General features: G+C 45.2%; 1 protein-coding gene across 9 annotated transcripts in view; it reads right to left on the bottom strand.

The window, feature by feature from the left end:
• The window catches only part of pard3ab (par-3 family cell polarity regulator alpha, b), a 191,504-nt gene that overhangs the window by 41,202 nt on the left and 125,684 nt on the right, over window positions 1-24,618 (bottom strand). For 6 of the 9 annotated variants that reach the window (XM_079284636.1, XM_079284637.1, XM_079284638.1 and 3 more), the window contains 4 exons: window positions 24,012-24,242; window positions 22,650-22,893; window positions 16,293-16,421; window positions 9,146-9,427 (listed from right to left, as the gene is read on the bottom strand). In XM_079284636.1, the coding sequence (XP_079140762.1) occupies window positions 9,146-9,427; window positions 16,293-16,421; window positions 22,650-22,893; window positions 24,012-24,242 (886 nt within the window). The remainder of the gene's footprint in view (window positions 1-9,145; window positions 9,428-16,292; window positions 16,422-22,649; window positions 22,894-24,011; window positions 24,243-24,618) is intronic. The other 3 variants (XM_079284643.1, XM_079284644.1, XM_079284642.1) reach the window with 2 other exon arrangements.

The raw sequence follows: 24,618 nt of genomic DNA, 5'->3' as shown, positions 1-24,618 counted from the left end.
TTGCTGCCAAATTCTTAAAATAAATAAATAAAATGTCCTGGGAATAAAAGGGAGGTTTTGTGAACCTTCAGACACAAACTACTGTATCCATGATGAGCATGAATCAGAGTCATCTCTTTAGTATTCACCATGAAAAGATGCTACATTCATATGCAGAATCTGGAGGCGCCGGGACATTGTATAGTTTGATCACAGCAGGTCGTCTGTTGTTTAATATTTGGTGTAAATACCCATTACATCAATATGAGACATAATCCTTGTTATTAATATTAAAACATCAATATTGCACTTAAAGGGCAATTCTTCTCCAGCTGTTGGCATTTAGAAATATCACGATATTTAACTTAATTTGGCCCTCGTTTGAATTTTGTAAAGTTTCTCTCATGACAATCAGAGAATCAATCAATGTTGAATTAAACTATCTTGAACGTGACCCGGTCTGATGACAACACGACTCCACTGTCGTGGAATTCCCCCTTTGAACTGCTTTGGGGCTCGAGGATTATTCATCGTTTCATTGTGTCAATATGAAAACTAATTTATCTTCACAGAGCGGAGACACCAATAACACGGCTCATCGGCTCATGGCCACGGAAAGACGGGGAATGTGTGAAAAAACGAATGCGTTCATTTCCCTGCTGTTAAAGTGTTTGTTCAGATTTGACGGTCTTGACTCCAAATCGAATGTTTGTTCTTGTGAAGTCGTCTAAATACAGTGTTTTAAACATGTAAAGGAGTTTTTATGATGTTTTTAAGGATTGAAAGACTTGACTGTCGTACTTCTCTGGACGTCCTGTTCAAGCAAATGGTTCCATTTATATTTGACAGTTTTCTGCAGAAGAAAAAGGTCAAACCATTATTTATAACCACCCACGTCTGTAAAGAGTTATGAATATTGGGACTAATAGCTCCATGTATGTAATGAGTTTGATTTACAGGACCTCCGTGGATCAGGGGCAAGAGTGATTTAAAACAACTCCATCTTCAAAACAAACGTACAGGAAGTGTGTTTGGGTTTTCCTCCCTCTCTAAACACTGAAGAGGCAAACAAGCTGCAGGAAACCGAACAAACAGACCGTCACAAAACCGAATGAGGATTCGGTTTTTTTTTTTCCAAAAGTGGAAATAAAGTCTTCACCCTCCTGCCCTCGTTCCAACCCGAGAACACCCAGAGAGCCCGAAGAACCCAGCGAGCCGTCCTCTCCCCCCGGGCCACAACACACCGCTCTGCTGTAGCTCTTGGCCTCGATCCAGGGATTAGAAGAGGACCGGCCCGGCTGCCCTCATGTACACAGTAACCGAGTCCACCGTACAGGAGCAGATGGCGGCCGACAGGCCCGGACTTCAACAGCAGCTATCTCTCTCACTCTACACTCGTGTATATAATCACCTGTGCATACGACATGTTGATTAAATGACGGCATCAGCCATTTGAAATCATTCTGAATGGATCTCTGGCTGGCAAAACAGCAGGCGTGAGCAGCGGCGACGGAATCCACCGCGTTCACTTCAGGAGCTTCTTATTCTGCCGATCAGCCAACTGCAAAACCACAAGATAGAGGACTGCAGGTGTGAGATCTGAGGCTCCTGTTACTGGCTGCTGACACAAACCTATGGATGCTTGGTATGTGAATAAAGAAGAATACTCCTTACGAGCCCTGACAGTACCTACGGCACGATGTAAAAACAGGTACGGGCAACCTTTCAGAGTTTCGGCATCGACTTGGTACCAAAGTTCTGGTTTCCATGTAATAAAGATGCCTTTTAATGTGGCCACGCCCACAGAAGCTGAAACCACCTGGATCACAGATTTTCATTACAACCTTTTGCTGTAGTTATTGTTTCATATGTAATGAGATCAGTCTTGTGGTGTCTTGGGTGCAGAACTTCAAGTCGGTACTGTGTGTGTTCTGTAGATGTCTTTAACTGGAGGTGAAACACGGTGGCAGCGGATCAACGTTCTGTCCCCGTTCTCGTCAGCAGGCTTTGGATCAGCACTCGGGCTGACACTCGTGATGACCCTCAAGCAGAGATGTTCCCCTCGCTGTAGTAAGACATCCTGTTCTGCTCAGCGAGAGGTGAGAACACACATCCATGCTGCATAGCAGTGAAAGCCAACATCTTGTCCTGTCTGGTCTATTCGCACATTACCAGCCAGATAGCAGCGCAGCTGAGGCGCAGGAAGATGTGACGGTTTATCGGTTGTGAAGAGTGGAAAAGTCACAGCTTCCAACTCCAGGTTAGTCTGGCAGAAAATAGCAGACAGCAGAGAGAACAAGCCAACCACTTTTTACACTCGCTTCTCCAGCTGAATGCTTCGCTTCACGTACTCGGCTCCAAAATTGAATTTGTCAGACTTTTGAGTCACACAGAAAATGAAAACAAAATCATACTTTTCAGATACAGAACACTTTGAAAACGAGAACAATGCGAGAGCCGATTCTGTGGATTCAACGAGATTTTGCAAGGCAACATCAGCCGGTCCGGTTCCACAGGAAATGAACCGTTAGAGTGACGTAATAACGTGTTTAATTATCAAACAGACGCCTTTTTATGTGAAAACCAGAGATAAAGAGACTGAGAAACGTGTGCGATTACAGGAACATGGGAGCCAGAATGAAATAAACAACACAGATGATGTCTGTTGGTAAGTGGATTATGGGGGATATAGAGCCAGATAGACTTCTTCTCCGTTGATCCCGGTTCTCCGTGAAATTTCTAAATCCAACAAAATGATGTTTAAACTTGCTGAAGCTTTTCAACGCTCCGTACTGTTCGTACTTGGAAACTGTACGTGTGAGTGTGAGTTTTGGATCCTTCTGCGTTTGTGGCTCTAGTTTGGTGTTTGCATGCGTTTGGTCCCCAGCTGGGGCTCCTTGTCAGAAGTCTCAGGGGCCCCTGAATAGACAGGAATGTTGGATTAGCAGTGTGTTTACTCAACACTGAAATAAAGAGGGGTGCTTTTGAATTAATTACGGAGGGAAACAGCAACGCAGCAAGTCCGACTAGTCTTACTATTAGAGACGGAGGCCTTAAAACCGCGTTAAATGATTTTGTGGGGCCACTTGGGGAAAGCGGAACAAGGAGAAAACACAACATCTGATACATTATCACCAAAGAAAAATGAATTGCTAATGAGTTGGAAAATGATTGCCAACCCATTACACATCTAGCAGACTTGGGAGCAACATTAGCATTGGTTTCTGGCCAACATTCGTCAACATTCACCCAATATTCAATCCTTTTAGCTCAGTTTTGGTCTCCACCCACTCATAAGGGATGCACCTGGCTCTTTAGCTGCTCGACGCATCACTGTTCACCAGCTAATTGCTATCTTTGTCTGCAGTTAGGTAGCGCCAGTATATCAGAGCTTGTTTGCTCAAAAACAGCTGTGCCTGTTGTGGCTGGAAACACGTTTGAACGTCAGTAAACTGAGAACACATTGAGCTAAAAGTGGATAAAAAGAAGCTTCGAGTGGAGAAATTGGTGGACTCCAATTTACTGACAATTCTCACTACATGCAAACCCTTTCACTTCACAAGCAGTGACTGATAATCAAAATGTGATACATTGATCAATCCAGCTTTAAGACGGCTTCCATCACAAAACGACACACAGCAGGTAGCAGTGTTGTGCTGGTCGGAGTACTGGTCTTTCTCTGGGTCTGGGGGTCAATTATAATCAAGTTGCCATTTGAACTCAGGCAAAAGGACACACACAGAACACAATGCACAGAAGATTAGGCGGAATGGGGGGTCAACAGGGGGCTCACAGCTCATTTTTGCCCCGGGGCCACCTTTCTGGTAGACCAGCCCGCATCGACAGAAATCCCCTTCAGAATCCTACACGAGGCACACGCTTTGTATTCATTGTGTGCAGCTGCATACCTGAATTCTCTATCTGTGACTCACACACGCACACACCTTTGACATGTCACTCCCACTCCTCTACATTTCCAGAAAATACACATGTGCACCTGAACAACAGAAGCCAACCAACGCAAAAGCGACTGCATCCAAACATTGCACGGATGCACGCTATTAAACAAGGTGTGCATGCAGCATACATGAAGTGCAATCGAATGCACATGAGCGAACGCGCACACACACACACACACACACACACACACACACAGACACACACACACACACACACACACACACACCACCTTATCAGCATGTGAAAAGCTGCGAGGCGACTGCTGCCTGTTTGTGTGTCTGCGTCGCTGTTTCTGGTGTGTGTTTGTGAGACAACACGAGCGCGTTGGCTCCCTCCGAGGCCTCTTATTCCCCCGGTGGAGATGAAACGTAATGGAGCCGATTCAATAAGAGAGCGCCGCCTCCTCTGGTAACGCCTGAGAATCAAATCACGGCAAACCCCTCAGAGCCTTCCCCGGCGTTCGCCGCTGCCTTGCAGCTGGGAGGGGAAATAAAACAATGGAGGCTAATTCACTTCAGTCCTCTGCACACTTGCGCTCACACAACAGGGATGGAGGGTCGTACAGCAAATGTTCAGGGCTAACGAAGCTATTCAATAACACGCTGACTGCTTCTACGATATGTGTTCAGTAAATTCTGCTCATTCATTTACAGCGGATGGCAAAGACCGGGACCCCAGTCTTTTTCAAGCTGTAATGGTGGGAAAACATTGGGGGAGATTAAAAAACATGAAGCTTTGGACAATATTTGGCTTGGCAGTTTGAGAAGGAAAGACCAGCAGCGTCCCAGCAGCGTCCCAGCAGCGTCCCAGCAGCAAGGTTATGCAATTTGGTTGCGAGCCAAAACAAAAACACTCAACAAAACAAAGAGAATGTTCCAACCTGATACCACACCGTGCTCGCCTACGCAACAAACCGCACAGCAACTTAAAAACATCACGTGCTCCCTGTGAAAACATGTACAACCAACCAATATACTGCAGCTTCACATATCTATGTGCAAACGACGGGTCTACTCCTGACAGCAACTGTTCCAGAGCTGCATGTTGTTTCAGACTGGCCGACGGTCCTCGGGGTCACGCTCCTTCAAGCCGAGGAAACGGGCGCACTGTCCCCACAAGGCGTCTGAAGCTCCTCCTGGCCTCTTTCGTTCTTTTTGTTTTTAAACCTCTGCGGTTAAATTGAAATGTCTGACGGCGCCATGTTTGAAGGAAAAAAGAAAGAAGACGAGGCAATTAAAACTGAATTAATGGATATTTATGCCGCTGCATGTTGTCTTTGTTGTTGTTTCTTCTTCTCCCGTTTCCTCTCGTTCTGCGGTGTTAAAGAAAGGCAATTGTGCGTTTTACTGCCCTGGGGGGGGGGGGATTCTGGTATTGTCATTTGGGCATTGAGGTAGAATCTCGGTCCCGTTGTTAAAATGAGTGTTGTGAGGAAGTGACAGCGCCCGGGGTTAATGGATGGATTTCCTCTTGGCAAGCACAAGTTTGGATAACCTGCTTCAGGAAGATCATGATGACACTGCTGATGAGTATCATCACGAGCGGCGGCTTTACCAGTGAAGAGTCACGGTAGACGCAGCAAAGTATGTTCTTGTGTCATATTTGAGTCTCACGCTGCGTTGTTACTCCCACTCTGATGACTTTCCTTATCAGTCACTGTGTTGTTCTCTGAGAAGCAAAGCTACAGTCAAAAAGACGAAAAAAGATCGACTGTTTGAACCCCAAAACCCACCGGTGGGTTTGAAAAGCATTTTAAAAATGTGCCAAAATCACACAATTTATGAAAGACAGAAGCTGTAGTAACAGACATTTTCTTCTTTCAAGGTCCTTGAAAACATCATGTGTGACACATAGGGGTGTAACGGTACGCGTATTCATATTGTTCGGTACACATGACGAACCGAACACGTTTGAATTAAAAAAATAAAAAATAAAAAACTGGTTTATTTAACCAGGTGGTCCCATTGAGATTAAAATCTCTTTTGCAAAATGTAAGGAACAATACTACATAACATTAAGGAGCAGTTTTTGTTTTTTATGCTCATGTGTTGCTAAGAAGACACCCCAGAAGATGGGTCACTCAGGTATAGTTCCATCATTGTTCAAAGTCAAAGAATAACTTTATGATGTTAGTTGTAATGAATAAATATATTTTAAAATCAAGTACATTTCTCTGGCATTTATAGTTTTCTACTGTACCGAAACGTACCGAACCGTGGCTCCACTGTATCGTACCGAACCGTGAGTTTTGTGAACCGTTACACACCTAGTGACAAACGCTTCCATCAGGAAAAGCAAACAAATTGGAGCTTAAAATTGTGCTATTTCAAGAAAAACTCTCTGATTCTACATGTCTCGTTTAAAATGTCAGGAGTAAACCGTTAGCACCAAATCCTGTTGAAAACAGAACAATTCTGGGCTCCTACGTGCAACTGGGACGCCAGGATTGATTTGTGAGACTGAAACATAAAAGCAATTAAAAATAATAAAATCTGTGGAACAGAACTGCAGGCTGCTAAACACAGAGAGGAGAGGGGAGGACAAGAGAGGTTGTAAAAATGGAATTAATTTAATTTGCATCGCATGTTTTCCAATATTAGTAACACTTGTGGGATCTTTGAAAAATGTTGTATGTACGGATTCAATTGCGTTCCAATTTTTGTAAAATAAATTGTCAAAGAAATCTTTTTTCAACTGTGTTATTCTGCACAGAAGACACTTGTGAGTTCTCGCTACTTCTCGCCATGATTGTGATGTTTCCGTAGAGGAGGACTTATTGCAGTGAAACAACAAGGCCACAGAGAGTTCAGAGTGCTCTGCGGATTATTATTATTATTACGTCACATGATGGAGCTTATGAATCTCTCTGCCATGGCTTCGACCCCTTCAGTCTGATTCTGAGTCATGATCTTGTGAGAATCACAACACGGCAGCATCAACAAAAGGGCTTTACAAACACCGAAAAGTGTGACATGTCTAAATGATTCGAGGCACGAGATACTGAATCAATGATCGACTGGCTCCTCTCAGACAAACGCGGCTTGTTCAACGATTCCCGATTCGAACAGTGACGAGACAAACACCGGACTCCACCGGAATCTCAAAGCGTTTGTCTGAACTCATCGCGGCATGCCCGTCATTTCAAAAGAAAAGCGTCAGCGGAGGAACAACACAACATTGTCCTTCGCTCTCAGTTTCTATGGACGCGTTATTGCTTTGATCAGATCTGCTCAATGCTTAAGCTCCGATATCAGTCCGCGCTGCCATTCCAATCCCACAATAACAAACACTCCCCCCGTCGTCGGGCGAGGCCCCCTCCCTGCAGGGTCTAATTCACTTCCTGTTCAGTCGGGGCAGACAGGAAATGCGCTTCCTGCTTCTCTCGGGAGGTATATTTTGCTTACGATTGGGGATCTGGGAGCGCAACATAATATCTTCAAGGAGTGCGAGTCCCCGGCACCCACGCTGCTGGAATCAAAGCCTCCTGAAAAGAGTCTGGTTAGCATGAGGAGCAGCATTAAACTACCAGGGCAGTGTGCAAAATCACATGCACGGCATTATTACTCCAAGAACGGTCGGTGCTCTAAAAGCCCACAAGCCGATCAAAGTCAAACGAACGGGAGACCCGTTGCTGGTATTAATTGAAAAGACCAATATTACCTCAGCTTAAAATGAAATGCAATAAAGAGTTTTGTCTCCAAAGCCCAGTGGAGCCAGCTGAAGCCTCGGGTGCAATGAACTGCTGAGGTTGTTCAGTCACAGCTATCGCTTTTAGGGCTGCAACTAGTACAGACTTAATACTGAACGAACGTATGTTCGTTATTTTTCAGACTGATGAATCATTTTACCTATAAATGTATACAAATACTAGAGAGGCCGTCCACAGGCTCCCACAGCCGGAGTTACAACGATGAAAAAAACACCAGACAAACTGAATGGTGAATGAGTGAACTGTTAACTTTAATATAACAATGATTAGAGTCGAAATCATGAGCAAATTCCCTCACCTAATTAAATAAGACTCCGTATCTGATGTGCATCTGCATAACTCCACGCAGGACCACATCAGGGATTGAATAAAATAAATAACTGAAACATGCTACGACAACAGCAGCACAATGAATTATGAATCACGACGAGCTACAGCACTCTTGAAGTACACGCAGGCTGCCGGGGCCATCTGGGGATGTGTGAAAACCACGACTAAGACAAACCCATTCATCCTCGGTGGATGTGCTCGCCTGCACTGCCCGTGTTTCTGCTACGCCGCAGGCTTTCCTCGATTGGCTCAGAGTTCCCCAAAGTCCATCTCAGGGCTACGAAATCTCTGCGTCCATCGATCGAGGGAGGATTAGAAAGCACAGACCTGCAGTGCTGGAAAGATGCAGGCGCTGAGAACGCTCTGGCTGTCGCTGCGGTGGACTTCGCTTTGGGTTTTTAGGTTCGGTTATGCTTCCACTTGGCTGGCTGTGTATACAAAGTAGACGCACAGAGGGAAAAAAAGGGCTCTCCATGTCAGGCCAGGGTGATCATTTGAAATGAGCTGTCGGTCACGGACGCAGACGGTAACTCAGAATGTTTCACGCAAACGCAGGGAAAGGCTGGAAACAACGAGAGAGAGGACGCAAAGGAAGAGAGGTAGAAAGGTCAGGGGAGACGGGAGAGAGACGGATGTTTCAAAGGTTCCCATTCACCCACTGCCTCTCCTGAGTAATCCCCCCCCCCCCCCCCCCCCCCCCCCCGAGAACGCCGTCGAGCAGTCGGCGAGCTGACATTTACCGCCTGCCTTCTGTTGCTGTGATTATATTCTCCTGCAGGTGTGATAGCCAGCTTGCCGTCTCTGCGCAATAATGCCGCCTCAGAGTTACGAGAATTGGGAATGCCAGGCAGAATCGGGCCCGGACAGACCTTTCACTGACACGCCAGGCCTGGGGGGGGGGGGGGGGGGGGGGGTAAAAAGGCTGCTGAAACATCGAATGGCAGCCCCGTCACCCGGTTTGGGCCTCTGAGGGGGATTGTGACTCATTCGTTACTGGCACCAGGTAATTGTTTTTCAAGGGACAAAGGAAATTGAATGATGAAAATGAAATATGACCCAGAATGCAACTGATTAAAACAAAAAATAACAAAAATCTGGACACTGAAAGATGATTCTGGTTGTTTTTTTTCACAACAGAGCTCCTTAAACGCATGAATCCAGCCCTACCTGGCTGCAGACGGAGGCCGCTCGTTGCGGGCCTTGCTGACTTGGGTGTAGAGGGAATCGGAGTGCTGGTGCTGGTGGTGTGGATGGAGGTGGGGGTAGTCGTCCCGGGGGCTGTGGGGCCGGCTGTGCCCGCTGTCCACGGAGCTGTTCAGGGGGTTGATGCCTGCGTACGGGTGCTCCTCCTCGGAGCCCCTCTCCGGTGAGCAGCTGATGTCCAGGATCTCGGCGTAGTCCCGCTCCCTGGCCTGGCGCTCCCTCAGCTCTCTGGTCTTGGCCTGGATCCTGATGGTGGAGAGCGTAACAGACATGTTGATACCCGTCTCTCAAAAGACAATGGTGGGTCAGAGAAAGGACCAGTCTGTGTAGCGCTGGGCTGCTTCTGGAAAGAGAAACTTCTGTGTAGTTCTGGTGCTGTAATGTATTCTGTATGTGGCTATTAAGTATGATATGAATGGACACTGCCATGCCAAATATATCCATTCCTCTTTCTTGTATTTATATATCAAGTACTACAATGGAAACCTGGTTTTCTATTGTTAAATAAACTAAGCTACATTGGTAGCAACAAAATGATGTTTGTGCATTTTACGTTTCTTTAAAAGACAGATACGTTGAATGTCAGAGTAGGTGACGTAGTCTATCACCCAGGACTTTCACCCAGGAGACCGCTGTTTGTGTCCCGTGTGACACCAGCAGCAATGGTTGACTTGACGCTGGTTACGTGACGCTGTTAGGCTCGTTCAGGATGGAGCTCAGGCTGATTTATTCCTTTACACCAGTAGCTACGTTGTAACGGTATTATTTGAACACAAACTATGACCTTTAACCAAGTAGCTTTGTTGCCTAAACATAATCAATCATTAACGTAAACCATGTGGCGTTGTGCTTTTCTGCCAACAACATAGGAGGCTGATATGAAATATATTGATGAAACTTATTTTTGGTTCAGAAACGTCGACATTGAACGGATCCCCTGGTTTGCAGAAATGTGCAATGCCAACATTTTATTCTGGCAACTGGGTTGACATTGACTGACCACTGGGTTAAAGGCTGAGAATACCACGCTCGAGTTCCTTCCATTGCAAATATGATAACTGTTGTTGTTCTACAGATTCATGTGTTGAATTCAGCCTCGATTACTGGAAGCAAAGAACCGAAGAGACATTTGATTGAAGCCCAATGAAAAGTCAACATGTACGATAACTGATGTTGGTGATATGAGAGGTTGTGTTATTAACTGGACTCTGCAGGTAGGTGCAAACATTCCCGTCTGATTGCTTTATGAATAAATGGTTTCTTGATTTCATTTCCAGTGAATCAAACATAATAAAGAACAATACACATGTTGATATCAATCTAAATGGCCCGCCCCATGTTATATTAGATTGTAAATGACACTTGTTCATTCTTTGCAAGTTCATGAAGTGACCATGTCTGGTTCTTCTTGTTCATGATACAATTATTGTAGATGCACATCATGAGAATGCTGTCCGTGAACTATGTAATTGACAGATTTATTAAAAGGACTTCACTCATTCAAATAGTGACGTTAAGCACATACTGTTACATGATGCGGCAGAACAAAGCCTGATATCTAGTACTGTACCAAACTGTGTGAATCACAGTGACGACCGCTGCGTGGGAGACTGAACCCGCCAGACGAACTGGTTTCCACTCTGTCAGGTAAAACCTTTGTGTGGTGATTACACATGGCGGAGCTCAGCGACGCTGTAGATCTCAGCCGTCACCTTAACAAAACACCCGACGAGCCACCGCAACATGAAGACTGTTTGTGACTTTTTAAACTTTCCATTACAGAAGAGAGAGATGTGGAGCCTGTTATTCATCCCCCCCCCCCACTGAATAATACCATAGACAACACATAATAGTCTGTCGCCCCCACAGCACCTCATATGAGGGAAGCACTTTGTATTCAGAGTGCTGCTAATGTATAGCTACCACGCTACTCTCTCTCTCTCTCTCTCTCATTATCTTGTGAATAACTGGCAACCCCATTTGCTGCAGCAGGGGGACTACCTATCGCGCGGTTCCGTAATTACAGCCTTGCCAATTATCAGAGCTTTACAACTACCAATTATCAAACCGCTCCCTTTTTAACGGCGGTGGGGAAGAGAATGGGACAGTCGCAGCGACGAGGTGGGGGGTGCAACAGCGGGCAAAGAAATCTGAATCCAGGAAACGTGCATGCTGTGCATAATGAAACAATAAGTCTAACGAGGGGGGGGGGGGTCCCCATCGGAGGTAAAATTTTAAAAAAGCGCATTTGAAAGAGAAAAGTGAACTACCAACAACGAGGCTGCTGATGAACTTGATGGTTTTATCAGCTCCCGACCGAACTTGACAGGGGTAACAATCTTTTTAGCACAATGTGCACTTATTCCAACAACTGAACCCATGTCGCAGGAAAGCTGGTGGACCTGCATGCTGTGCCTGTACTAGTTGTAGACTCAGCAATTATCGAACAGCGCCGAAGGAAGCCGGGCCCTTGAGGGATCTATCTTCAAACAGGAAAAACAGTGACTTCCACCAGAGCGAGGAGCAGCAGCAGCAGAAGTGAGAGCAGCTACTGATTGTATACACAAGTGCAGTGGCTGATAAGATAAGGCCAGACATACCAATCCTGGCCCCCTCCCAAAACGAGGCCCTGGAATGGGTCAATGGGGCCAGGTTCTGAGAGCGGAAGGATGCAGCTTTGACCCAGTGGTGGTGTGTGAGAAAAGACGCATATCTCCATTCTTAAGAGACGGCTGCCTACGTTAGTGGGGTCAAAACAGGTCTGAGATGTGTGCGTGTGCGCTGAAGGGCCAATCCATTAAACTGTTGATTATATTTTCGATATTTTGCAGAAAATACTGAAAGAAAACAGTTGTCAAAACTTCCCAGAGCCCAAGGTAACGTCTTCGAATTGTTCAACCAACAGTTTAAATCGGGCACATCCTGCATTTCCCCTCTGGGATCAGTGAAGGCTGATGTTACCTACAAGCAGCAGATCCTCACATTGGAGACGCTGCTCCAGCATTTCTGCTTGATAAATCACAAATCATGGATTCTTTAATATTAACTGATTAAAAAAATATATTCGCGTTTAATTATAATGAACAAAACCAAGAAAAACCTTAAAGTTTCAGTGAGTATACTTTGACATTAAATAGTTTGAAGTCTCAAACACCCATCATGTTGCCATCCATCCTCAATCTGCAGCGTTCTCTTCTTCTCTGCTGTCCCAAACAATCACTTTCTACCGAAACACGATTCAACACTCGCCTCTACGCTTGTCATGCACGAGCAGACCGCTGCAACAGTAATGACAGCGGCCATTGGAAGCTGTGTACTGAGTCATATTTCAGGGGGAATAAATGTAAGATGTTTCATTTGAGAAGCTGAGGTTAGGTATGGACGGTGGAGAGTTATTTGATGCTGCTCGAGTGGTTCATTGATGTTTTTCGGGCTTCTTTGGTGGTACTGGGCCACCACTGGGGCAACTGGTGTGAGTCAAGGCCGACTACAGCTGGAGTCCTTTAAGGCTCCATCTATGTCAACATGAGAGGCACTTAAAAAGCAATGTTGCTAAAAATGTGCAATTGTACAAACACAATTACGCTGATTAAAATGGGGAGAGGAAGGAAAACCACACTTGGCCTCGTCATTGCCCTTTCGGTGCCAAAATATTTACGCAAGGAAAACCCTGCTTTCTTTCCAACGGCTGACCTCGTGAGAGATGAGAATACTGTCAGCGTGAAGGATTCGAGGGCGGTAGGAAAGGAGTCGACGGACAAAAAGAGAGCGTAGCAGAGAGAGAGAGCAGATAAAAGGTATAGAAATGGCAGGATGGGACATTATGTGTTTGACGAGTGACCTTTCTACCACATCAAGCCAGAACAATGGTCCATTATGTGCCATTGTAACCACTGTGTAATAAACCTTCCTCTTAGCGGTAGTGCTGACAACTGATAGACCCCGGTGAAAGGCAGGAAGTACATGAAAGTAGAAGGTCCAGCGGGATAAGACGGCTGCTGAAAGCCGTTTTGGAATGATTTCACTGGACATGTGAATCTTAATGTTTTATGACAAGGAGCCTGAGCCGCCCTGAGGGACACGCAAGACTTTCGAGGGCCCAGGAAATGATGGTGCAGATGGTGGGGGGGTGGGGGAGTAATGGATTACATGGAACAACTCTACATTATTAGGACACAAAAAGAAGGGAACACCATTTCATTACATGTACAGAAATATAACGTAATCAGATTGTGGTTACATTTGGTAAAAACAGGGATTACTAGCAGGTTTACAACTTTAAAACACATTTGTCTTGTCTTAATTTGCATATTTAGAATTTAAATAATACAAAAGTAACATAAAGTAATCAGATTACATTACTTAAATATTGTGATACTTACATTTGGCTGCCGATTACATTTAACAGGTATTTAGATTAGATTACATTTTTTTAAAGTCACCCTCCCAGCCCTGTTTTTGTCTCTAAGTGGCTGCTGTGTTAGTGAAATAAATACAATGACACACGCCAGCTAGAGTTCCTCGTAGGCTCTGCTAGGTTGCACCGTGCAAAGCACAGGGAAGTGTTTTAGATCTCTTTACCGGAGTGAAAATCATTTCCCGTCAATGCTCATGTCTTGGTGTCCGTGACTGAATGATCTGAATCTATATTTTCAGGGATCTGTCAACCCCCCCCCCACACACACACACACACACCCCAGTGTGCTGTCTGAAACTGTCTGTCTAGATTTGTTTGTCTAGCTTAGGGTTGGGGTCCACTGGGACCAGAGACTTAAACCTGCGAGGAAATCCATGCATTTAGTCGATCACAGCTGGATTAAGCATGGCCTCTGGCAGCGGCCGATCGATGGGCGCTGTGCAGCGACGGTGCCGAAGCTCCCGGCTGAGCGGCCCGGTGAAAGACGGCTCACCGGACCGCTGTTTAACGTCGAAGCAGCCAGTCTTCCGCATCCTGAGTGGGAATCTCAGGGGTGTACGCTTGGTTGGAGTGAGTCAAACACCCAACGCTGAACAAAATAATTAATGCATGGAACATACCGTCGGACAGTCCCAGGACAGCTCCCGCTCTGTGGAGGCGGATCTTTGTTCCTCATATACCTGTTGGCCTGATCTCCCTGAGCTCTCTCTTTCCCTGGGCAACACCGTTACACACGAACAAACCAAAGAACAAATAAACGCACAAAAACGCCCATTTCTTACCTCTTGCTGATAAATCTGTAGAAATACTGCGTTTACTCTCGTACTTGTAATGAGAGGCAGCCATATTGGTTCCACACATCAGATCAGTACTATAATGAGTCGTGGCTCGAGAGGCATTCAATCCATGTTTGTGGCTAAATAGAGTTTCATGTCAATAAACAGCCTCGATTTACTAGAACAGTAGAAAACATGGTTTTGGCAAACTTGATGAGCTCCACATCTTGTAGGGGCGACAAAGAAAGAGAACTCCGAATGTGAGAAACAAACCACAGAGCTAAAGACGCAGGTACGACGCACGGAGTCACATGACGAAAAGGCTGCATCGCTATCTGGGTCACCCGCACTTTTGAAATGCCATTATAAGTAATCCTGAATAGATTTCACTGTATTAATAACAGATAATAAATAATAATAATAAATGTGTCGCGACTTCCGACATTTGAGGACAAGAAGTAACAGAGAAGCCACAGATGGGATTAACACACGAAAGGACCTTTTAACCAGAATGCAGTGTAACAACCAAATCATCTGACGTGGCATTTGCCTTAACCGTATGCCAATTAAAAATAAAGACTTGCTATTATCATATTATTGGACTATCTGCTCTGGAGGCGTAAAGAGAGAATTACAAACCACATTTTAATAACGAGCACCCCTACACCGAGAGCATGGGAATTAATTAGCTGGCAGGGCTGTAATAGCCTTGGCATTTATAAACCGCCGCCCTAAAAACACTGGCACTGTACCTGTCTGACATTTAGTTTGGAGAGAGAGAGAGAGAGAGAGAGAGAGAGAGAGAGAGAGAGAGATACAGAGACAGAGAGAGAGAGAGAGAGAGACACAGAGAGAGAGAGTGTGTTTATTAAACATTAATGTTCTGCTGTTGTAAACTGGGATTACTGCCTCACGGTTGTATCAGCAAACCAGTTAAGTTGTGATTAAAATCCACGTCCGTGCAAAATGTCACCACTTCCATCATTTTAACCCTTTAGACATTTGTGGAAAATGTTAAGAATTAGCATATCAATTCTTGAGTTGTGGCTAAAAGTGTGTGGGGTCACAGTGATCTTTAACCACCAAAATGTGATCAGAAAATGGGACCGAAGGACGGAAAACACATCAGCCGCTGCTATCGCTGCTTCGTTTCATCTGTAAAATGTCAAAGAGGGAATTCCCAATTCCCCTTGTGCACTTCTGGTCAGGGACTGTTTCCACGGTTTTGGACTCGCCCCTTGTTTCTAATTCAGGGAATTCTTATGCTACGTGATGCACGATATTACTGGGCTTCCAACATTGTGACAACAGCTGGGAGAAACACTTTGTTGTTTCACCGTGACAACGCTCCTGAGCACAAAACATGAAGAAACGTTTTGCTTCAGTTTGGTGAGGAAGAACTTGACTGGCCTGCACATCAAGCCAATGCAACACCTTTGGGATTACCTGATGCAAACCGAAAGCATTATCACTCAACATCACTCATGCAACCTCCTTCAGCTGATGTTAGGAGGAAACAAATGAGACAGAGTGAACACAACCTAGATGTGTTTATCAAAGCAGGGAGCGGTGCGACAGGACCTACAAGCCTTTAGACAAAATGACTTTAGCAGTCCACTGACTTCAATGAGCAGATAGAAGGAAACCTGGAAGTGGACCAGGAGAGGAGACGACCTGGAAGCTCTCATCTGGACATTCACTTTGTAACAACGATCAAAGCTGCTCAAAGCACCGAGATCCCCGAGGGAAACGCAAGCATTACGTTCATTTGGTTTCAAGAGCTGTGTGGAGTTATGACAAATACTCCGCCCCATTGATCCCACAATAACAAAGCACACGAGAGTCCAGACACAAAGGGACCTTTCTCCTGAGCAGGAAAAAAAGACTTTTAGCAGATGCAACATCACAAAGACCTCACCTCTCCTGCTCCATCCTCATCTTCATCGTCTCCTCATCTGAAACCTGCGTCTCCTCCACCCTCCACTTGCTGGAGCCTTTACGGTCCAGCTTCTCTCCCGGCCGCTCGTCCTTACGGTGCTTCCCAAACCTGGAATACCAAAACAGGTGGAATTAAGATAATTAATAACTAATATAATAACACCATTATTTTCTCGTTTCTTAGTTTTGTCTGTCCATCATTCTTCCAGAGTCACTGGTGCTGTTGCTTGAGCAGTTTCATTTCCTCCGAGGGTGAAGAAACGGATCAGTGAGTGGATGGGAAGTCACGAGACCATTTCAAGAAGATCTTTTAAATGATTTAAAACTTAGACATTCATCGACTTGCTGTGACTTACAACGAGCGTGCAGGTACGTTTGCTCGTACAAACATGTGACACAGTAACTCAAAAGAGTTAACGGTCGATCAAGCCCTCAAACCAACCGTTAGAAAAGTACTTTTCACTGGTTTAAAGTTGGGGGGGGGGGCTGTAAACGAAGAAGGCGTCGACATTCATAGGGAGGGAGTGACGCCGAACGAAACAGCAGCCATTGCAGAGATATTTCTGCTTGATTGACTCGGTATAAAGCCGCAGCCCGTCGGAGAAATGACTTTGGCACCGCGCTCGTTTCCACAATGAACCTCCGTGATTATTCACAGGGAAATTGGCCCGCAGAGAATATCTACTAGTTCTAAAGAGACTGTGCCGAGAGAAACCAGAGAGGTGTGTGTGCTGATGAAAGAGACAGAAGACGGTGAACAGGAGAGGGGAAAAAATGAACACGGGCAAGAGAAACTCAATGAATGAAACATTGAGACCGAGAGCTAAACTACGGAGAAGAACACAAAGGCAACCTCAAGAGGTGTGTGTGTGTGTGTGTGTGTGTGTGTGTGTGTGTGAGAAAGTGACTGAAGGAGAGACAGTAAAGTGAAGAATAGAGAAAGATAAAAAGAATGAAGAAAAAAGCAAGACAAAAAAAACAACACAGAATCAAAGCAAACCAAAGAAGTGAAACGTGAGTGTGTTTAGGAAATAAAGAACTAGAGTGTAAATTGTCCAAATATGAGAAAGAAAGAGAAAAAAAGACACAGATGTGTGAATGGAAAGCAATGTAGAAGAAAGGGAATAGAAAACAAGAGAAATAAAGTAAATCAATGAACGAAACACAAAGAAAGAACAAAACAAGCGAATGACTGCAGAGAAAACACTGAATAAAGGTGAGAGGATGAAATTATATCTAAAAGGAATTATTATAGTGATGTGAAAACAACAAAGAATGGGAACATTAAAAAGAGAATAATGAAGAAAAAGTATTTAAAGAAATCATTTTTGTGTGTAAATCGAAGAACAAATTACGAAAAAGATATTTTTTTTATCTCAAACAACAGTGAGAGGAACAAACAAACAAAAAGCAACACGTTTCCCACAGCTCTCCTTAACGAGTGTGTGGTGTTTATCGTCTGGGAATTATTCATCAGATGATTACTGGCGAATCTGGCTCTCCATCATCACACGCGCTGGTGATTCGTCAAACTAGGGAATCGGTGTGACGATTTCTATCCAATGAGTGAAATGAAATGAACCTTTTCATTGTTTAGAATAACTTTTGAAGAAGAGTTCTAGTCGCAATTCTGTCTCAAAAACAGGAAAGAAATGCTTAGAATTACAGCCTTGTGGTTGTATTCCTCCGCCAACCATTCAAGTTGCAGTTCACATCATCACATCGTCATTTCATCCTATTAGACGTTGGTGTGAAATTGTCATACACAGCATATGAATTTTTGAGTTATAACCAAAGACGTGCTCATGACAATGGGACGGACATCCGATCACAGTGACCACCAAATTCTAATAAGTTCGTTCTTGTGGACATTTGTGCCAGATGTGAAGAAATCCTCTTATTGGGTGTTGGATGGACAAACGGAAACGGTCACCAGCATTAAATGATTAAAAAACACCAAAACCAACAGACAAACCACACAAAGAGACCAAAAGACAGACGACTCCGATCATTTGTTTACGCGTACCGTACATAATGTGTCGTCCCTGAATGCATCTGTGGTGTCCCAAAAGGCATCTGTGACGTGTCCCAAGTTTCCAAAAGACAAAGTGAGGAAAACCAAGAGACGAGAAGGAGGAGGAGAAAGCGCAGCGGAGACGGAGCGGGCTCGGAGACGATGGCCCATTCCCTGATTAATTTAACTGCGGCTGCCTGAAATGCTCGGAGTGGCGGCTCGCCGTTAACGCTAAGAGCAGGAGTGATCTATCACGCGAGAGACGGTTGACACTTTCTTTCTCCACACCACTAACTTTCATTAACAGCCTCTTAAAAGACGGCCGGGCTCTCCGTGTCACGCGCACACACCCACGAACAGAGACGCTAAGATTTATGACCGAAGGGGAAAACTTCTGAGGAGGAGACCGAGTATTAACCACGACACGGGGGCATTTAATAATCTTATATTCCAGGCACAGTAAGGCCCGCCTCGTGAGGCCGACGCCATCGATAAAGAGGCTTAAAGAGGCATGAAAAAAACAAAAAAAGCAAGTGTGAGTTTCTGAGAAATCCCATCGGCCGACTGCTAGAATGGTCAAAAAGCGGCCTCACAGTTCTTCCTCTGCGACAGATCGTGAAGCTTGTCACAGCGGGAGTCTTTTCTATGTTCAGGCTTGTTCGCTTGTTCACGACCAGAACGCACAAAAACACACGAAAAAAAACACACTTTAACCACGGCAAAAAATTAGTGCAGCCCTCGAATTTCTGGGCAACGACCGTCTTTGCCGATGCCAAGCTAACAGACTGGGAGAGAGGGAGAGAGAGGGGGGAGAGAGAGAGGGGGGGGAGAGAGAGAGAGAGAGAGAGAGAGAGAGAGAGAGAGAGAGAGAGAGAGAGAGAGAGAGAGGGCGAGAGCAGGAGAGATGGATACGGAGTTGGCAGGCTGCTCTGTTGGCAGTGGTTGATGGTAATGAGGCTTCGATTGGGAGTGAGTGTGAGGCCTTCAAGACATGAGAGGGTCAGGCAGTGGCAGCTCTGTTGATCACACGCGCACACACACACACACACACACACACGCACGCACGCACGCACGCACTCTTCTGAGTTCTACAGGCCTCCCACTCCTGATCCACCCCTCCTACGTACAAGCACCCTGACACTGTCGCACCGCTCACTCATTCGCACACACACTCGCTCAAACACATGACACTCGTTTTGGGAGCTCTTGGCGTTCTGAAAAGCCACTCGGGGGGGGAACTAACTTGCTCACATCACAGTCGGTAGGCTTTCATGCGCTTTAAAGAATAAAAAAAACAGAGAGGCTGCTCTCGACTCATCCCCCCCCCCTCTGTGGTTTGGGCCGACACATACATACATGCATTCTGTTTCATCGTGACACCAAGTGAAACATGCAAATTGTGATAAACTTTCTTTTTTTGTGGTCCTTTTTGGGAACATATTTGCTGCTGAGTGATCACTGCTGAGGTGTTTGCTCAGCCGCAGCTCCCACATATCAGCTGTCAATCAAACGACGTGGGCGTTACAAAGACGCGTTTGTCTTCGGAGGCTCAGTTCATTCTGTTGTGGTGCTCGGGGGTCTGTAGTCAAGATCAACTTAATCTAGTCCGAGACCAAGTCAAGAGTCTTTGAAATGTTCATATAGTGACCCCTCTGACTCCCAAGCAGTTTCCCTCTGTGGAAACATCACAGCCATGGCTAGACGCAGAAAGAACTCAAAAAGATGTTTTGTGCAGAATAACATTGTTCCAATGCCATCAATCATAAATAAGATTAAAACCGAAGTTCAAATTCTTTGATCATTTACTTTACAACAATCGGAAGACAATTGAATCTATATATCCAACATTGTGCCCACAAGTGTTCCCAGTGTTGGAAAAAATATGACTTTATGTGCGTCATACATTGAACGATTTACATTTGTACAGCCTCTCCTCTGTCGTTACAGCTTCTGGCTCGGATGGACGGTGTAGTTTTGGCAATTGTTCAAAGTAGACTTTTCAATCTCGCCAATCTCGTCAAACGAATCAACGCTTAGAATTTAGGTTTCAGCTAAAATAATCATTCCAGTAAGGTAATCGAAGTCTGCACGCCAGAGGAGTTCTCTGCGTGAAGTCTACGTTAAATCACTCAAAGTTAGTGAAGATTTCATGAACTCGGACGAATCGCCAGCGTTCTGTCGACACTGAAGTAACACCTTTGTGGGTTCTTCCCGTTCGCCGAGTGTGTGATATGAACTCGACGTGCAGACGGGTTGAATACATCGCGCATCATTATTTTCGGAGCGCGGGGCTGTCTCTGCCAGTAAACACCGGGCGCCGATCACACGGCGTTAATGGAGCCGATCTGATGCGGCCAATGTTGAGCCAATCAGAGCGCCGTAACGCTGCTGTTCCGCCGATCGTCATCATCTGGGAGGAGAACTGGAACTCAGTGCGTTTGTGAGAGGACAGAAGATTACTGCGGTGTGGGACCAACTCATGAGCGTGGATCAGTGTATAAACTGAGGGGCCTATAGGTGCCGTGTGTGGATTTCTGATTTCAAATATATTTCTGTGTGTGTGTGTGTGTGTGTGTGTGTGTGTGTGTGCGCAGTTGGAGCACTTCAGAGCACTTCATGTGTTCCCTACTAATTATTCCAGCGTGTGTGTGAATGTGAGCTATATTAATTTGAATTAGAATTAGAATAATTTGGAACGATGTTTCGAGCGCTGCTCGGATGGAGACGGACGGAGTTTATTGCTGATGACAAAGATGAAGCGCGAAAATGTGCGTGTCCAAGCGGGTGTCATGTGTCCATCACTGCCACTTGGAGCTGGATCAGATAATGAGTCATTTTTCCCGGGAATGAATGCCGAATGTAACCTTTCTCACTGAAGACAAAACCCAGATGCTGGTGGTTGTTCGTGGGTTTAACTGGAGCTTTACTGTCCTTTTTCACTTCACATCTGTCTTAAAAGATGCATTCAAAGTGTTAACAGGATATGTATTTACAGTAAGGGCCTAAGTATGCCATCCACATGCAGTAAATCCTCATTTTAGAGGTGTATTTCTCGTCATTGGTGATTCTGAATGTTTTTTTAGCGAATGGTCCGTTAGATTGCTGCTCAGACGGCCTCCTTGATTCAGGTGTTTGCCTGTGTATCAAACTGCTGCTTTTAAAAGGCTGAACAGAAACAAATGTGGATTGAAGCGGAATGTTCATGAGATAAAAATACGCTGTGAACTCTGGAACTGATTACATCTATCTTTTTTACAACCATGTTGGACTGACATGATGACAGAGTGCCGCGTTGCTCCCTGTGTGTGTGTTTGAGAGGAGGGAGGGGCTTCCAACTATGATCTCACTCGCTTTCTGGAGCTTCCAGTCGTCGACGAAGATATTTCTGTCTGCTGATGATGTGACATGGAGCTGAAAGACCCACATAGAGCAAGTGGACCTTGAGTTGAGAATATTTTATTAAATTGCTATTTCCAGAGTCCAGAATGAAACTCGTACGCTCTATGGGACATTAAATTAATTTAATCCACATGCATTTTGACATTTCACTGTTGGAAGCAAACTCCAGCTCACTTAATCGATCTCTCTTTGCCTTACGAGGTTATTATTTATCATCAGCCTCCAACTGTATCTCCCTCGTCTCAGTCTTCTCTCTCTCTCTCCATCTCTGTGGACCTCATTACCTTCCTCACTCAGAGAAGAGTCACTGTTTTGCCTTCCCTGTCGCCGGCCACTTTGGCTAATATGATATACGGATATATTACTGGCTGGCCCCAGAGGCCTCCCAACCAATCAGAAGTAGGGAGGACAGACCAAATGGCCGAGACACCAAAGGTAATGGGCATAGAGAAAGGGGAGGAGATGTATAGACGTTACACTAATGGGATGTGTCTGTAGAGACCATTTCTGTCCGTTTAGCTAGAAGGGATTGTTTGGCAGGTCAAATCTTACCGGCTGCAGAGAGGGAAAATAAACCACAAAGGTCAAGTTGTCTGGAGGCTCATTAGTGTCTCCTCCCCAGCTCGGGCCGGTCCCGTTCATCCGTGTCACTCGCAGAATAAATCATGAGAGTCAGGCTCAGGAACATCCAAGCCTTCCAAACAGTGTGGTTGAATGTTCTACCTCTTGAGAGAATATCACAGGTTGTCCATGTGTAAACATTTCAAATGCCTAGATACAGTTTCGACATCAAAAAATAAAGAAATACCTTCAAGAATGTCATTAAAGTGATTTGCAAACACGTGTGTGAGGGCTTTCCTTGCTCGCAGCCTTCTGCGAGGCCGGTTTGGTGAAAAACAGAGTTATCCCTCAACGTCCTCTTACCTGAACATGTCCCCGAGTCCTTTCAGCATGCCCTTCTTGGCTTTCCCCTTGTCTTTCTCCTTCCCTCCCTCCTGCTTCTTCTTCTCCTTCCCTCCCTTGTCTTTGTCTTTCTTCTTCTCCTCTTTGGTGCGATTGGTGCCGTTGACCAGCGGCCTCTCGGCGGTGCCGGACAGCGGGGTCTGGTCGGCCACCGTGGACACGGAGTCTCTCCCAGATCGGGAACTCTCCTCTGTGTCCTCCTCCACTGGAGAGACGGAAGGACATACAAGGTGGGGACACAGAGAGAAGCATGGAGGAGAATTAAGAACAAGTATTTTTACTCAGAGCTGAAACATATATGAAAATCCATAAGGCTAATCAAAGAAAATCTATAAGTCTCATAAATGTGCAAAAAGGCACTTTTAATAATTACATATCACGGATAGTAATCTTTAGAGACCATTACGCACCATCTTATAAAATGAGGGAAATTACTATTTGATGGTATTAGAGCATATTACTCCAACAAAATATGAGATTAACGTCAGAACGGAGACGTCAGATTATTCAGGCTATAAAAAGGATGCTAATGATGAAGAATCACTCTGAAAATGGTTTCTTTTGTGGGACGAGGATAAGACATTTGAAGAGTAAACAGGAAGAAAGCTGCCTGCGTGTGAAAAGGTTCCAGTCATTGGGTGTTTTCTGATCTTATACGTACACATTGATACATAATTACAACCCGTCGCTGGGACAGTTCACGGCTGTACGCGTCACGCTTGGAGATTATGCATTTTGTATCGCGGTACCAACGGAAACAATTCCGTTGACAAACTTTCCATATTGCGTCGGTCTCATTTACAAGTAGAATTCAATCAATCAACTCTGAATTGAACCTAAAAAGGAGGCATTCATCAGACAGTGACTTAGAATATATTGTTTGGTGATGATGAAACGGACAGCGTCTCCGAACTCGTCCTCTCATTAACGGAGTGCATCTTGACGTGTAATACAGTGGAGTGGATAGTTACATCTTGAGTCAGCAGCATGCCATTGCCACAAGCTGTGAAACAACCATATGCCAGATATCGAGCATTAGTCAGAATGCAGTCACTCCCATGCACGAGTATGGAAGCCACATCCGGGTTTTAGTCGCCGAAACGGTGCGTTAGTAACCCCAATGCACAGTTTCATATCTCAGACATGTTACGGAAGGCAAAGAGTGACTGAGGTTGACGTTCCTTGCTAAAAGACTCCGACAGGACTCCCAGGTGATGATATGGACACGACCGATTCAGCCGTCGTGGGATCGAACCTGTGCTTTTTCAGAAACAGAACAGTCTCGTTAACTGTTGGCCGATATGCAAACGGTGGACATCTTACGTGTCTCCATGCCCTCGTCGTCTTCTTCCGTCGCAACTGGTCGGTCGTAGGATTTGTCGATGGCCGCCCTGAAGCTCTCGTTGCAGCCCCGCCCCCTGATGATGCGAGGGCGTGGCCTGTGGAAGGGGTGGTCCCCGTTGAGGGTCACCTCTGCAACGGCCGTCTGGAGGCTCTCGAGCGAGCTGGACTTCTTCAAGCCGAGCGATGGCCCCACGTCCTTCGTGGAAGAACCTGATGGGAAGATACAGAGGTATGTGCTGGTGAATAAACCAAGTCGCCATCGAGACCTGAGTTTAACACAGTCATGTTAATACTCTAGTCCATTTCTATTTTACACCAATCTCAGGTAACCAGCTATTATTATTAAACAGCTGAGAAGTGAGGCTTTGGAAGTAAGTCGTACTTTTGCCAAACCTTTAAGCAATTAATATAAATCATAGTTAACGGTTGTTTAAAATATGGCGTGTCATTTTTTTTTATCCGTTTACGAGTATTTTTATAACAAAAAGCAGATAGAACCCTACTACCTGGATGAAGTTCTGATATTCAATGTTTACATAACCTTCATAACTTCTTTTAGTGCAGCAATAAATAACACAATCAGCCC

Source organism: Melanostigma gelatinosum (assembly GCF_949748355.1).
Source record: "Melanostigma gelatinosum genome assembly, chromosome: 15".
Taxonomy (NCBI): domain Eukaryota; kingdom Metazoa; phylum Chordata; class Actinopteri; order Perciformes; family Zoarcidae; genus Melanostigma; species Melanostigma gelatinosum.
The sequence above is the reverse complement of the archived record's forward strand: the minus strand, read 5'-3'. Positions and strand labels throughout refer to the sequence as shown.